This window comes from Microcaecilia unicolor, chromosome 5 (genome assembly GCF_901765095.1).
Source record: "Microcaecilia unicolor chromosome 5, aMicUni1.1, whole genome shotgun sequence".
Lineage (NCBI taxonomy): Eukaryota > Metazoa > Chordata > Amphibia > Gymnophiona > Siphonopidae > Microcaecilia > Microcaecilia unicolor.
In genome coordinates, this window is record NC_044035.1 from 194,251,893 (window position 1) to 194,266,249 (window position 14,357).

The 14,357-nt window shown below is 42.7% G+C and overlaps 1 protein-coding gene across 1 annotated transcript in view; it reads right to left on the bottom strand.

Annotated features, from left to right (window-relative positions):
* CTRB2 (chymotrypsinogen B2) overlaps positions 1–14,357 on the bottom strand; it is a 141,470-nt gene that overhangs the window by 29,700 nt on the left and 97,413 nt on the right. The window contains exons 5-6 of the mRNA XM_030205013.1: positions 11,662–11,842; positions 6,605–6,738 (exon numbers count right to left, since the gene is read on the bottom strand). Of these exons, the coding sequence (XP_030060873.1) occupies positions 6,605–6,738; positions 11,662–11,842 (315 nt within the window). The remainder of the gene's footprint in view (positions 1–6,604; positions 6,739–11,661; positions 11,843–14,357) is intronic.

Genomic DNA, 14,357 nt, shown 5'->3' on the forward strand with positions numbered 1-14,357 from the left:
AAGAATGATGAAGGTCTGGAAATTGCTCCAAAAGAGATTCAACAGGCATGCATAATTCCCTAGAGAGGTAAGTGGTAACATATCACCAATATGTACTCAGAGCAGGAAAGGATTGGGGCTCAGAAAGGGATAGATAGGAAATCACATGTGGACAAGGCACATATTTTATTTATTTATTTGTTGCATTTGTATCCCACATTTTCCCACCTATTTGCAGGCTCAATGTGGCTTACATAATACTGTGATGGCGATCGCCAATTCCGGCATGAGAAATACAGAGTGGTAGTTGCATTAAGGATCAATAGGTAATAGAGTACATTGGGTATGAAATACAGTGTGATACTTGCAGTAAGGATTAATATTTGAAAGGGTACATTGGATAGTCAGGGAGGAAGGGTTAGGTTTAGACCAATTCTTGTATGAGTTTTGTTGTATTGTTGGGTTTCCGGTGTTGGTTGGGTCATTATGGTATGCCTTTTTGAACAAATATGTTTTTAATAATTTCCAAAAGATTGTTAGGTCGTGCTTTGTTTTCAAGATGTTTGGTAGTGCGTTCCATATGGCCTAGCAATGCCCACAAATGCACATCCCACCTCACTTGCTTAAACACAAGTCCCCAGATACAATCCCTGCAATATGTGGAGCAGTTTGAAAGTACATGTAGCTCTATGCAAAAAGGGATAGCAAGGACCCAGGAGGCACTGCTCAGATGTCTGCCATCTGTATGGTCCACTAGCCTGCACTATGCCCAGACATCCCTCCAAATGAATAAGTTATTGGAAACTCAGAAAAAGAGTGACGGGGGAGGGAGGGGTTGACAAAGTGGGAATGGGAAAAGGTCAACAATTTGCAGGATAAACATGCAATGAATAGCAAAACCCTCTCCTGGAGAGGGTCAATACCCTAGAGATGAAAGGGAGGATAGGTGAAGGCAGAGCACATATGCATTCAAGGACAACATATGTGCTCTGAAGTCCTGAGCACATATATTGTCCTTGAATGCATAACTTCCATGAAACAGGTGGCTGCAGCCCCCCAAATTGTATCACAACACCCTCTGCCCCTACCATCATGTAAGCAGTATACAGAGAACCCACATAAGAGCATAGCACACTGAGGGAGATAGACTAGGAGGTTCCATGAGTGGAATGTAACAGACAGGACAGGTTGCCATGTCAGTGCACTATAGCCAGGCTAGCAGAACCATCACTGTGCCACAAATATATCAAGGAAACCCCAGGAGACATCACTAGGAGGCTGAGCCTATACACATGTTATGATGAGAAGTACTCCCTATCAACCCACGAATTTCACAGTGGGTCCAGCAAGATTGCTAAAAGGAACCTCTGTGAGGCAAGTGATTCAGCCTCTCTCTCTTCCTTTCTCTGTTTCCACACAGATTGAGGATCTGAAGAAGAGGGCCATGTATTTTTGCTGTAGGAGGCCGGAATAATCCTGGGACTTTGTGCCTGGATGGTGGAGGAAGCAGGGCACTACCAAGCATTCACATCTGCCACCACAATGAAGAAATCCACACATGACTGACCTAGCCCTAGCACCATGTGTGCATTGACCAGTGACCTGCCACAGTGAAAACCCACATCCAGTGTATGGCAGCTGAAAGCACATGTGCACAGTTGGCACAACACATCATATTATGCTGCTATCTAACCCCAGATCTCTCACTAGATCCCTTATTACAATGCCCCCCATCACTACCTTGAAAATGAAAATTGCTGATGTTTTGGAGAGTCAATATTATCACTCTCCCAGACACATATTTATTCAAACGACTTTCTCAAACTCTATTTTCACAACATGACTCCTGATGACAGACATATAAGCATTAATCTTTATTATCCGGGGATCTTCAGATCTTTCAAAAGTTTCCACCATATGGGAACCACGCCCCAAACTGTGAATGGTGTTCTTTACATCCTCACTGATCAACCTGTAAAACACTTTTTTTTCCTTTTTTTGTTTTTTTGTTTATATCTTAAAAAGGCATTTCTATCCAATCAATTTTTCAAATCTTCTTAAATCAGATAGATATTAAATCTTTTAATTTATAGATATTACTTAGCTTAACTTAGAGTATGTAACAGCAGCTAATAGCAGCGATTTTTCTTCCAGCTCAAACCTCTGCCGACATGGCCAGGTTTCGTTATACGAAGAAAAATCGCTGCTGTTAGCTGCTGTTACATACTCTAAGTTAAGCTAAGTAATATCTATAAATTAAAAGATTTAATATCTATCTGATTTAAGAAGATTTGAAAAATTGATTGGATAGAAATGCCTTTTTAAGATATAAACAAAAAAAGGAAAAAAAGGAAAAAAAAGTGTTTTACCGGTTGATCAATGAGGATGTAGAGAACACCATTCACAGTTTGGGGCGTGGTTCCCATATGGTGGAAACTTTTGAAATATCTGAAGATCCCCGGATAATAAAGATTAATGCTTATATGTCTATCATCAGGAGTTATGTTGTGAAAATAGAGTTTGAGAAAGTCATTTGAATAAATATGTGTCTGGGAGAGTGATAATATTGACATTGAAGTACTCCCCACACTGTAAGTCAAGGTCTACTTAATTGGGATGTTTTGGAGAGGCCACATATCTTATGTCTTGTCTCACCTCAATACACTACTGTCTCTGAAGGGGTGTGTGAGAGTCATGGTCCCAGTGCTCAATCCCATTCCATGCCAAGAAATTGTTTTCCAACCTTCTGCAATTCTACCAGGCAGATATCCTTGAAAACCCATTTCCAACTCCATGTGTGTTAGGTAGGCTCCACAGCAGCTCATTACATTGCAACCTCACTACCCCACCTTCCCCCATATATGGATAAATATCCTGAGTGACTGGGGGATATCTATCCAGTGAGTGCTCAAAACACAGCAAAAACGTATTTCCCTGTCCATGAAATGCACACCTTTGCCACTAGTATAGCAACCCTAACAAGGACAGACAAGGATAGAATTTTCATTGCATTTCACACAGGAATCATGATTCTAATAGCTGCCTTTCCTGGCTCATTTCTACAGCCCATCAGCAAGCTGCTGGACTCCCAGGATGTGAGGGTGCAGACAGAAGTGGAGTTGGAGGAAGGGAAAGAGAAGATAAAGAGGAAGAAAAGGCAGGGTAGCAAGGAATCCTCTATCCCATCCATCCTCACAGCTCCCTCCACCCCTCTATCCAGTCCACCCATCCTCGGCTGTACAGCTGTGCCACCCCAGGAAGAGCATGGCAATTAATTAATTTATTAAAAAACTTATATATCACATTTATCACAAAAATTCTAAGCGGTTCACAATGCCACATACATAATATATTCTAAAATCTACAACATACATTTCAGATAATCAAAAGACATCAGCACATACATTTATTTACTTGCTCAAGGTGGTACTCATATCAGACAGCTTGGAGGTCCAGGGCATCCTGCCACCCCCATCTCCTGCCCACTATATTCCACAATATTTGAGAAAGCTTCTATATCTTTATGCTCCAAAGAGAAATTTGAGATCTGGAACCAAAGGTCTGTTAGTGATTATGAAGTGGGATAAAGTATGGCAGGTGAAATTAAGGAAGAAGAATCTTAGGGCATTTTAGGCGTGACTGGAATAAATTAGTAAGTCTCTGTTGTCATTAAGAAGGACTTGAAAATAATTTTATTTTCCCAGGCTTATAGTTGATTCTGTCTTGTTATCCTTATGTTTCTTCCTTTATTGTTTTATTTGCCTTGTGAACCATTTTGAATGATTATTTTTTTATAAATGGTGTAAAAAATATATGGATAAATAAATCAAGCATAACCTCCAACTAAGGGGCCCTTTTACTAAGCCGCGCAGGCGCCTATGTGCGCCAAATGCATGCCAAATCGGAGTTACCGCCCATTACCACATGGCCCTTGCGGTAATTTCAAATTTGGTGTGCATCCACTATGCGCGTGTGAAATATATTTTTTATTTTCTGGCGCATGGCAGCTACATGCAAAATTACCGAAAATGATAAAGGGGATGGGACAACTTCCCTATGAGGAAAGGCTGAAGCGTCTAGGGCTCTTCAGCTTGGAGAAGAGACGGCTGAGGGGAGATATGATAGAGGTCCATAAAATAATGAATGGAGTGGAACAGATAGACGTGAATCATTTGTTTACTCTTTCAAAAAATACTAGGACTAGGAGGCATGCGATAAAGCTACAAAGTAGTAAATTTAATACAAATAGGAGAAAATGTTTCTTCACTTAACGTGTAATTAAACTCTGGAATTCGTTGCCAGAGAATGTGGTAAAGGCGGTTAGCTTAGCGGAGTTTAAAAAGGGTCTGAACAGCTTCCTAAAGGAAAAGTCCATAGACCATTATTAAATTGAGTGGGAAAACTCCACTGCTTATTTCTGGGATAAACAGCATAAAATGTATTGAGCTTTTTTGGGATCTTGCCAGGTATTTGTGACCTGGATTGGCCACTGTTGGAAATAGAATGCTGGGCTTGATGGACCTTTGGTCTGTCCCAGTGTGGCAATACTTATGTACTTATGTGGCATTTGATGTACTTAAGTGGCATTGGACCTTACCGCTAGGTAAATGGCTCAGACCCAAAATGGACGCGCGGCTATTTTCATTTTGCCGCTTGTCCGTTTTCAGCAAAAAAAAAAAAGCATTTTTTGTAGGTGCACTAAAAAATAATTCTGTGCATGCCCAAAACATGCGTCCATACTACCGCAGGCCATTTTTCAGTGCACTTTAGTAAATGGACCCCTAGCTTTGCCACAGGATTGGAGGTGTTTTTGTGGGGGACATTGAAAATCATTTCCCTGGGGAAAATGTTAGATTATTGGAGGATGGATCACTAATGGATACATAATCTGTTTTATACATATATATATATATATATAGTGCTACCTATACATGTAAAATCCCTAGTGACGCGGCTGGATTTTTGAGCATGCTGCATTAGAATATGGCTTTGCCTGTTGTTTATGGTGCCAAATTTACCAGCTTCTTTGGTGGCACTCTGTCACAGCTCCTATCGTGACTCGTGCCCCGACTCACGACACCATGGGAGCATCAGGGTGCACCTTGTGCTGTTTTCCTGCGCTCTCCCTTGGGGCAACAGTCAGCTTCAGGGTGTTGGTGTCCTGTGGTGGCATGCTTCCAGGTCTGGTCCTCCTAGTGTGCGCACATGACGAAGTCCATCCCATTATTGCAGCTGTGTGCTACAGTTCTGGGAGGTGGCTGAGGGTCCACTTCTGCCCTCAGAGGTATTTGAGGGTGGTTCCTGCTTCTCACAGATGCCTTTGAAATGGGTTCCAGCCTTGTCTTGGATCTTGCCTAGCCTTGCCTCAGAACAAACTCCAGCTCTGCCTTGTCTCTGAGTTCCTGCCAAGTTCCTGCCCTGCCTTGTCTCCAAGATCCTGCCAAGCTCCAGCCCTGCCTTGTCTCTGTGTTCCTGCCTTGCTCCTGCCCTGCCTACAGACTTTGCCTTGTCTTGGTCTCGGCCAGTCTTGCCTTGCCTTGGACTCTTGTTCCTGCCCCAGCTAGTCCTGTCTTGCCTAGACTTTGCCTTCAGCATCTATTCCTAGTCTAGTCTGTCTTGCCCAATCCTGTCCAGATCCAGTTCTTGCCTTGCCCTCATTTTGCCTGTCTGGACCCAATTTTAGCCTAGTTCCTTCTCTTGCCTTGTCTTGCCTGGATTCCAGTTCTAGCACCATTGCCTTGCTTTTCCTTGCCTCATCTGGATCTGGTTCCTGTCTTGTCTGACTTGCCTTGCCTTGCCCAGTCTTGTCTAGTTCTTGACTTGCCCAGTTGTTTCCTGTCTTGCCCAGTCTAGCCTTATCTTGTCAAGTCTTGCCTTACCTTGCCCTGTCCTGCCTTGGTTCTTGCCTGGGTTCTCCTTGCCTTGGGCCAGCCCAGGGGACTTGTCTGCTGCAGCTCCAGCTGCAGACCAAGTGCTCACCTTCCCTGAGATCATGACACTCTCTATGTATTTTATAAAGGTTCTGCTTTCGCTGAACCTTTTAAAAATACTAGCATAGTTTTGAATGCATGAACATAATTGTGTGCTCTCCGCTCTGTACAAAGTTATCCTCCACATAAGTTTACAAAACAATTAAATTCTAATGGAGGTGTTCCAATAAAAATGTTTGTAATCCTAGTCCTATATTCAGGTCTTGCCCATTTTTTAGGTTCCTTTTAAATCTTAAATACTGAAACTTCTAATTTTACCATATTTGTCATTAAGAAGTACAGTTCCTTGATTGTAAGTGCTGTGGAGCAGGCACCATTTATCAGTAGAACACAGCATATTTTTAGTAGCACTACAGAATTCTAATCGTAGTGGTACAACGAAAATAGATTGAGTTATATTTCAATTCAGTCTACCTTCACTTTTCTTCTGTTTGTAGATACCATTTGTAATGTCTAAGACTAGTATCCATAGCTGGTCAATGTAGAGAAGGCAGAAGAAAACTAAAAAAAAGATAATGCCAGCCATCTTGCAGTACAATTTGGAAATTAAGAGGCAGGATCTGTGGACAGATGACTCTAAATAAGAAAAGGTGCTGAATGGGCAGATGATCGTGAATGATTAATCCAGAACATACCATGCAGGAAGAAGAACCAGCAGCTCCAGCACAGATCATGACATCAGATATATTACTTCCCCAGTGCTCCTGACATTCAGCATTAGTCAGCAGGGGTAAGGCTGTCTGCTGCAGTTTTGGGGGTGTAGTAAGTGCTGCAGAAAAAGAAGCAGAAATAAAAATGCTGACATATAGCCAAATGGCCAATATGTAATTTTGGATGGATAAGTTATCCATTTAAAGTTATGTGTAATTTTAGCAGAGCTACGTGTTTACATATAAAGACTGAAAATACCAGTTTAATTTTAAACAGATAACATGTATTTAAAGTTATTGCTACTACTCTGCATTTGGCCTTTGAATATCCTTATAGTCTGGCACTACAGAGGCAATTCTGTAACAGGGCCCTCCATTTAGGCAACCAACTGCACATGGAACACCTGTTCAATTATTTATTTATTTATAGCACTTGATATACCGCAATTGATCCCTAAGGTAACTATCAGGCTTATTTTCGAAAGAGAAGGGCGGCCATCTTTCGACACAAATCGGGAGATGGGTGTCCTTCTCCTAGGGTCGCCCAAATTGACATAATCGAAAGCTGATTTTGGGCGTCCTCAACTGCTTTCCGTTGCGGGGATGACCAGTTCCCGGGGGCGTGTCGGAAGCATAGCGAAGGTGGGACTGGGGCATGCTTAACACATGGGTGTCCTCGGCCAATAATGGAAAAAAGAAGGGCGTCCCTGATGAGCACTTGGCCGACTTTACTTGGTCCATTTTTTCTTGTGACCAAGCCTCAAAAAGGTGCCCGAACTGACCAGATGACCACCGGAGAGAATCGGGGATGACCTCCCCTTACTCCCCCCAGTGGTCACTAATCCCCTCCCACCCTAAAAAAAACTTTTAAAATATTTTTTGCCAGCCTCTATGCCAGCCTCAAATGTCATACCCAGCTCCCTGACAGCAGTATGCAGGTCCGTGGAGTAGTTTTAGTGGGTGCAGTGCACTTCAGGCAGGCGGACCCAGGCCCATCCCCCCCCCACTTGTTACACTTGTGGTGGTAAATGTGAGTCCTTCAAAATCCACCAGAAACCCACTGTACCCACATGTAGGTGCCCCCCTTCACCCCTTAGTGCTATGGTAGTGTTGTACAGTTGTGGGGAGTGGGTTTTGGGGGGCTCAGTACCCATGGTAAGGGAGCTATGGAACTGGGAGCAATTTGTGAAGTCCACTGCAGTGCCCCTAGGGTGCCCAGTTGGTGTCCTGGCATGTGAGGGGGACCAGTGCAGTACGAATGCTGGCTCCTCCCATGACCAAAGGGCTTGGATTTGGTCGTTTCTGAGATGGGCGTCCTTGGTTTCCATTATCGCCGAAAACCAGGGACGACCTAAATGTTGAGACTTGGGCGTCCCTGACTGTATTATCGAAATGAAAGATGGGATCCCATCTTGTTTCGATAATACGGATTTCCCCGCCCCTTTGCTGGGACGTCCTGCGAGGATGTCCTCAGGAAAACTTAGGCACCCCGTTCGATTATGCCCCTCTATGTGGTTTACAATTTCTATTAAAGGTACTTTGCACTGTCCCTAATCGGCTCACAATCTAATTATATATTGTACCTGGGGCAATGGAGGACTAAGTGACTTGCTCAGAGTCACATAGAGCTGCAGAGGGAATTGAACCTGGATCTCCAGGATCTCAACCCACTGCTGATCATCAGGCAGCAGTGGGAATCGAATCAAGTTCCCCAGGTCATATGAGTAAAAAGAGAAGGACTGGATTAGGGAGGAAGGTGGTTCTCCTCTCTTCTATCTACTCCACTGTCAGCTTCATCTTCTCCCCTGAGTGCAGTGTACAGGAGGAATGGCTGGAGGAGGAAACAAAGGAATTCTCTTCTGAATGAGGTCTGTTAGCAGGAGCTCTATATGCCTATGCCTAATGACACGAAAAGCATTAACTGGATAACTTTAGCTGGTTAACTTTTGCACAGTGATTACAATTAATTGGATAGCACTGAATATTGATGCTATCTGGATAACTTTTAGTTACATCCTTTGCGTATCCCTCACTCCTCCCTTTACTTAACTGTTTAGATTTTATACAGCACAAAAAAAGAGTGGGAAATGGACCAATGACTCCAGGAAAACGGGAAATAAAATACCAAAGAACCACTTTATTCAATGACTCGACACAAGTAAAACTGTGTTTCGGCCAGAAGGCCTGCCTCAGGAGTCTAAAAACAACAAATATTTAAAAACATCAATTCAAATAAAACAAACAAAAATAAACATTTGATAACATTTGAAATAAACAACATAATGAAGAAATAATGGTAGAAGATTATGCATCAAAACAATTTTTTACTAACAATATATATCTAAAGTAAAATTATCTAAAGTAAAAATATCTAAAGCGAAATGAAATAAACATTTGATAACAAACAAAAATAAAACAAACAAAAATTCAAATTTTTGTTTGTTTTATTTTTGTTTGTTATCAAATGTTTATTTCATTTCGCTTTAGATATTTTTACTTTAGATAATTTTACTTTAGATATATATTGTTAGTAAAAAATTTTTTTGATGCATAATCTTCTACCATTATTTCTTCATTATGTTGTTTATTTCAATTTATGTTATCAAATGTTTATTTTTGTTTGTTTTATTTGAATTGATGTTTTTAAATATTTGTTGTTTTTAGACTCCTGAGGCAGGCCTTCTGGCCGAAACACAGTTTTACTTGTGTCGAGTCATTGAATAAAGTGGTTCTTTGGTATTTTATTTCCCGTTTTCCTGGAGTCATTGGTCCATTTCCCACTCTTTTTTTGTGCTGTTATTTTCACGTGGGAGTTTGTGTTCATCCACTTAGGTGGATTACTCTCTCTTAGATTTTATACAGTCCACAGACCAGAAACTTTCTAAAAATGATTTATCTATTTAACTCTAAAAGAGGCCCTTTTACTAAACTGCTGTAACCTGGGTCTCGCCACTACTAGTTCAGGTCCAAAACCCCAACTCAGGTCACAGGGATAATCCACTCTCTTTCTCTCTGGTCATGATGTCACAGGGGACCACACACACACACACACTGCACTCGTCCCAAATCGCCTTCAGTTGAGCTTGGGAATGGGCCAATGGTCCGGAATAGAGATCCAGGATGTTGAGAGCTTGAGAGAGATTTACTAGTGGTACTCCTTTGAAGTCCAGGAGCAAGCATCCTCCTTTCATGCCAAAAACCATTCCGCACTCCGGGAGTTTTATGTAATGCAAAATAACTTTACTGGAACTTCTGTAACCAGCAGGTAAACTCTTCAGAACTTTTATGTACATTATCCACCCAAGACTATTTGAGATAACCTTAGCCACTCCACTTCACTCTTAAAGCATTCCAAAACTCTACATATTTACACAAGCTCCTGTCCTTTACCCATCCTGTTGTGCCAGTAATAAACCCATGGCTGCTTCTGTTACTCCTGATACAAATCCAACTCCTTCAGGCACAGACCCTTTAGGCTGTCCTTCTTCCAGTGATGCAGCTCGCAAAGCTGCACCCCGACCTTGAACAGGCTTCCCATGCTGTGGTTCCTGCTTCCAGGCTGGATTCTCCTTATCCACCTGAAGCTCTGTCTCCTTCTCAGTTGTCACTTATAGGGGCAGCAACTACTTCTTTACTCAACCTACATTTATTTCTTTCACTCCGGGATCCCCAAATGCTACCATGGATCCTGGCAACCAAAGACCTTGTATACCTCACTTCAATCCCTTTTACTATTCTCCAACTCCACCCCTGCTGTCACTCACCACAGGGAACCACTTTATCTCTACAACTTTCTGCCAACTCCTCCCCTGGGCAGGCCTCCAACTTTCTCTCTCTAGCCCACTGGCAGGGACCTCCCTCCCCTTCCAAGGCCTGTGGAAAAATCTATCACTGCTTTCTTAGTAATACCCATATCATAGGGCATTGCATTGCATTAGGTGTTAATGCATGCCTAATGAAGCTATAAATGGAGTACTGAGGGAAGTGTTCAGGCATCCTGCAGTACTAACTGCGCACTAAACATTTTTTGAGGGGGTGTGTCATGGGTGGAGAGTGGGCGTTCCTGTGCTAACCAGTTAGCATAGCTATATTACCATTTGCTAAATGGTTAGTGCAGGAATACTGTATGAGCCCTTATCGCCTGCAAAATGGATGACATTAAGTGCTCACGTGGTAATTTTTAAAAATGGCTGCACACTAATGGCAACATTAGCACATGGCCATTAATACAGTAAATAGAAAATTGACCATTTTATGGCTGTGGTAAAAATTGCCTTAGCACATGGGAGAGATCCAAGTATAGGCATGCTAAAGCCATATTTTGCCGCAGCTTAGTAAAAGGACACCAAAGTTGATAGATAGATTGATGTTCAAATAATTTATCAATCTATCTATCTACATACATGCACAATACAAAGTTGATCTAGGTATCAAACACCCTTATAATGGCCAGTGGAATGAGGAGGGAAGTTGAAAAGCAGAATGAGTTTTCCTGCTCTAAGCAGCTCTTTCACTAATCTGCAATTTCTGGTAGCAATCGTATGCAATTAATCATCAGGTGACTGCCCAGTTCAGCCTTCCAGTGGCCGTAGTGAAAAAGTGGGGTCAAAACAAGCATCTGAATAAAAATAGGGGATTGGTTCAGATTTTTACAAATTGATTCAAATTTGTTCTGGCTATCAGACTATTTGGATTTTTGGTTCTGGCATCATTTAAATTTATTGTACTGACATGATTATTTCTTCTCAAACATGGCCACAGTTTAAAAGAAAGTAACATGACTCTTCTAGAACAGTGCTTCATAACTTTCTCCTAGAAGCAAAAATAGCCTGTTGAGTTTTCAGGATCACCACAATGATTCTGTATGTGATAAGTTTTGCATTTGTTGAAGACTTATTGTATGCAAATATTTCTCATTTATGTCCATTGTGGTAATCCTGAAAATGCAATTAGCTATGTGCTATTCAGGAGAAGCTGAGAAGCACTGCTCTAGAAAATAAAGTCAGGATGTTATTATTAGGCAAAATGTTTGGAGACTTTACCATTGTATCGGGTCTTGCCCCATCCGCTTGTGACACACCGTGTGCCACTTTCATATTTTTCTCCTGACGCTGCTAGGCATACTGGGGAGATGGTGTTGGTGATGACAGCAGGAGTAGCCAGTTTAATAAGAGCAATATCATTCTCGATTGTTTTGATGTTCCATTTGGGATGAGTGAAGACCTTTTTCAGTGGAGAAGATAAATAAGAAAAAAAACCCTGAACAGCACTAAGTAGAAAAGAGGCACATTTGTAACCAATAAGACATAGATAAGAACATGTATCTATCTATCACCTGTGGCAACTATGAAATCTCTCTCCATATATTGAAAAGATGAGTCTGACCACAATGGTCCATGCCATGACAACATCACAACTAGATTACTGTAATGCCCTGCACACTGGTCAAACCAAAAAGAGCTTACATCAGCTCCAACTAATTCAGAATGCTGCAGAATGCCTGGTAGAAGACTGCAAGTGGCGTGACCACATCACATTCTTCCTGCAAAAGCTGCACTGGTTACCAGTACCTTACAGGGCTAAATTTAAAACACTATCCTGCTTATTTTCGAAAGGAGAAAAACACCCATGTTCAGGAGATGGGCGTCTGTTTCCCGTGGGCGGCCAAATCGGTATAATCAAAAGCCGATTTTGGTCGTCTTCAACTGCACTTCGTCGCAGGAATGAATAAAGTTGACGGGGGCATGTCGGAGGCATGGTGAAGGTGGGACTGGGGCGTGGTTATCGGCTGAGCAGAGATGGGCGCGCTCGGCCGATAATGGAAAAAAGAACGGCGTTTTTAGTGAGAATTTAGGACACTTTTTTTGGACCCTTTTTTCTCACGAACACGTCCCAAAAAATGCCCTAAATGACCAGATGACCACCGGAGGGAATCGGGAATCACCTCCCCTGACTTCCCCAGTGCTCACTAACCCCCTCCCACCAAAAAAAACCCACTTGCAAAAACCTTATTTCCCAGCCTCTATGCCACCCTCAAATTCAGCACCCACCTCCATGACAGCAGAATGTGTTTGATCCTCTCACAGCCTTTCCCTGGGTCAGATGTGGCTCTCGGGTGCACTGCAGGGTCACATCAGCATTGCATTGTGGTGGGTGTAGGGTATTGGGCTCTGTGATTTCACTAGCTTGTGTTACAGTCTCACGATGTTGGTAGTTGGTAGGCTCTTCTCCCATGGTGCTTTTCCCTCTGCTTACTGGGTCAGTGTGTGCCCTGTTTTGTTTCCGGTAGTCCACGAGGTAGTGGCCATTTTTGTAAGTCCGTTTTAGATCCCGTTTGTGTGTTAGCCACGTTACAGAACTTAGTTCTTACCTTTAATGTTGCTGAAAGAGGGCATTGTACACCATTCTGCCAGCTCTGACCTACTGCTAATCTTAGTACCAGGGAGACTCGTTGCCAGTGGGGCACACCTTCTGATCTGCAGTTAACTGTGAGTAAACACGGTTATTGAAATAAAGGACGTTTTCAGCGAGATTAGTCTTATGGTGAGAACTGCTGTGCCAAGGTTATACAGCAGCAACAAGTCCTGTCCCTGGAGCAATTTTAGTGGGTAATGCAGTGCACTTCAGGCAGGCGGACCCAGGCCCACCCCTTGTGGTGGTAAATGGGAGCCCTCTAACTCCCCCTCAAAACCCACTGTACCCATATGTAGATGCCCCCCTTCACCATTAAGTGCTATGGTAATGGTGTTGTTGAGTTGTGGGGAGTGGGTTTGGGGGGGGGATTTGGGGATCTCAGCACCCAAGGTAAAGGAGCTATGCACCTGGGAGGTAATTTAATGTTTTTTCCTATTTTTTAAAAGTGCCCCTTAGGGTGCCCGGTTGGTGGCCTGGCATGTGAGGGGGACCAGTGCACTACAAATCCTGGCCCCTCCCATGACCCAAAGCCTTGGATTTGGTCGTTTTTGAGCTGGGACGCTTCAGTTTCGATTATTGCTGAAAAACGAAAACGCCCAGCTCAAACAAACGCCCACATCTCAAAAACGCCCACATCCAATGCATTTGCCTGGCACAAACCGTATTTTCGACACTAAAGATAAACGTCCATCTTTTTCGAAAATACGATTCGGCCCACCCCTTCACGACCCGTTCTCGGAGATGGACGTTCTTACACATGGGCGTTTGTGTTCGATTATGCCCCTCCACGTTTGATTTGCAAGGTCCTGAGACAAAATGGGCCAGAGTACTTAAAGAATAAGTTAGCTCTCTACACACCGTTGAGACCTCTAAGGTCCTCTGAAGAAGCATCACTATCTGTACCCTCATCAAAAGAAATTGTGTGATGTGATACCCACCAGCGAGCCTTCTTGGGAGTAGCCCCCATACTTCCACAAGGGGCTACGTCTAACTCGAGACTGCCTCTACTTCAGAAGCAGATGAAAGCCTGGCTCTTCTCCCAAGTCTTTAATACATGTGGTGACTGACTATGCACTCACTCTGCACTTGGACTAGCTTGCTGCACACCCTGTAACTTAGACCAGTTCCTCATATCTTGTTTAATTGTACAAATATTTTGCCTTGAGTTTAGCCACTTATCTATTTAATCCAATTGACCCATCTTGTCCCCATCTATATATCTGCACTTGGCCCCTCAGCGTCAGCTAGATAGAAATGCATTAATATCATACCTTATTTGAATGTTCTATTGCTTGCTCGTTAGGTGTTTCATTTTGTATTATAC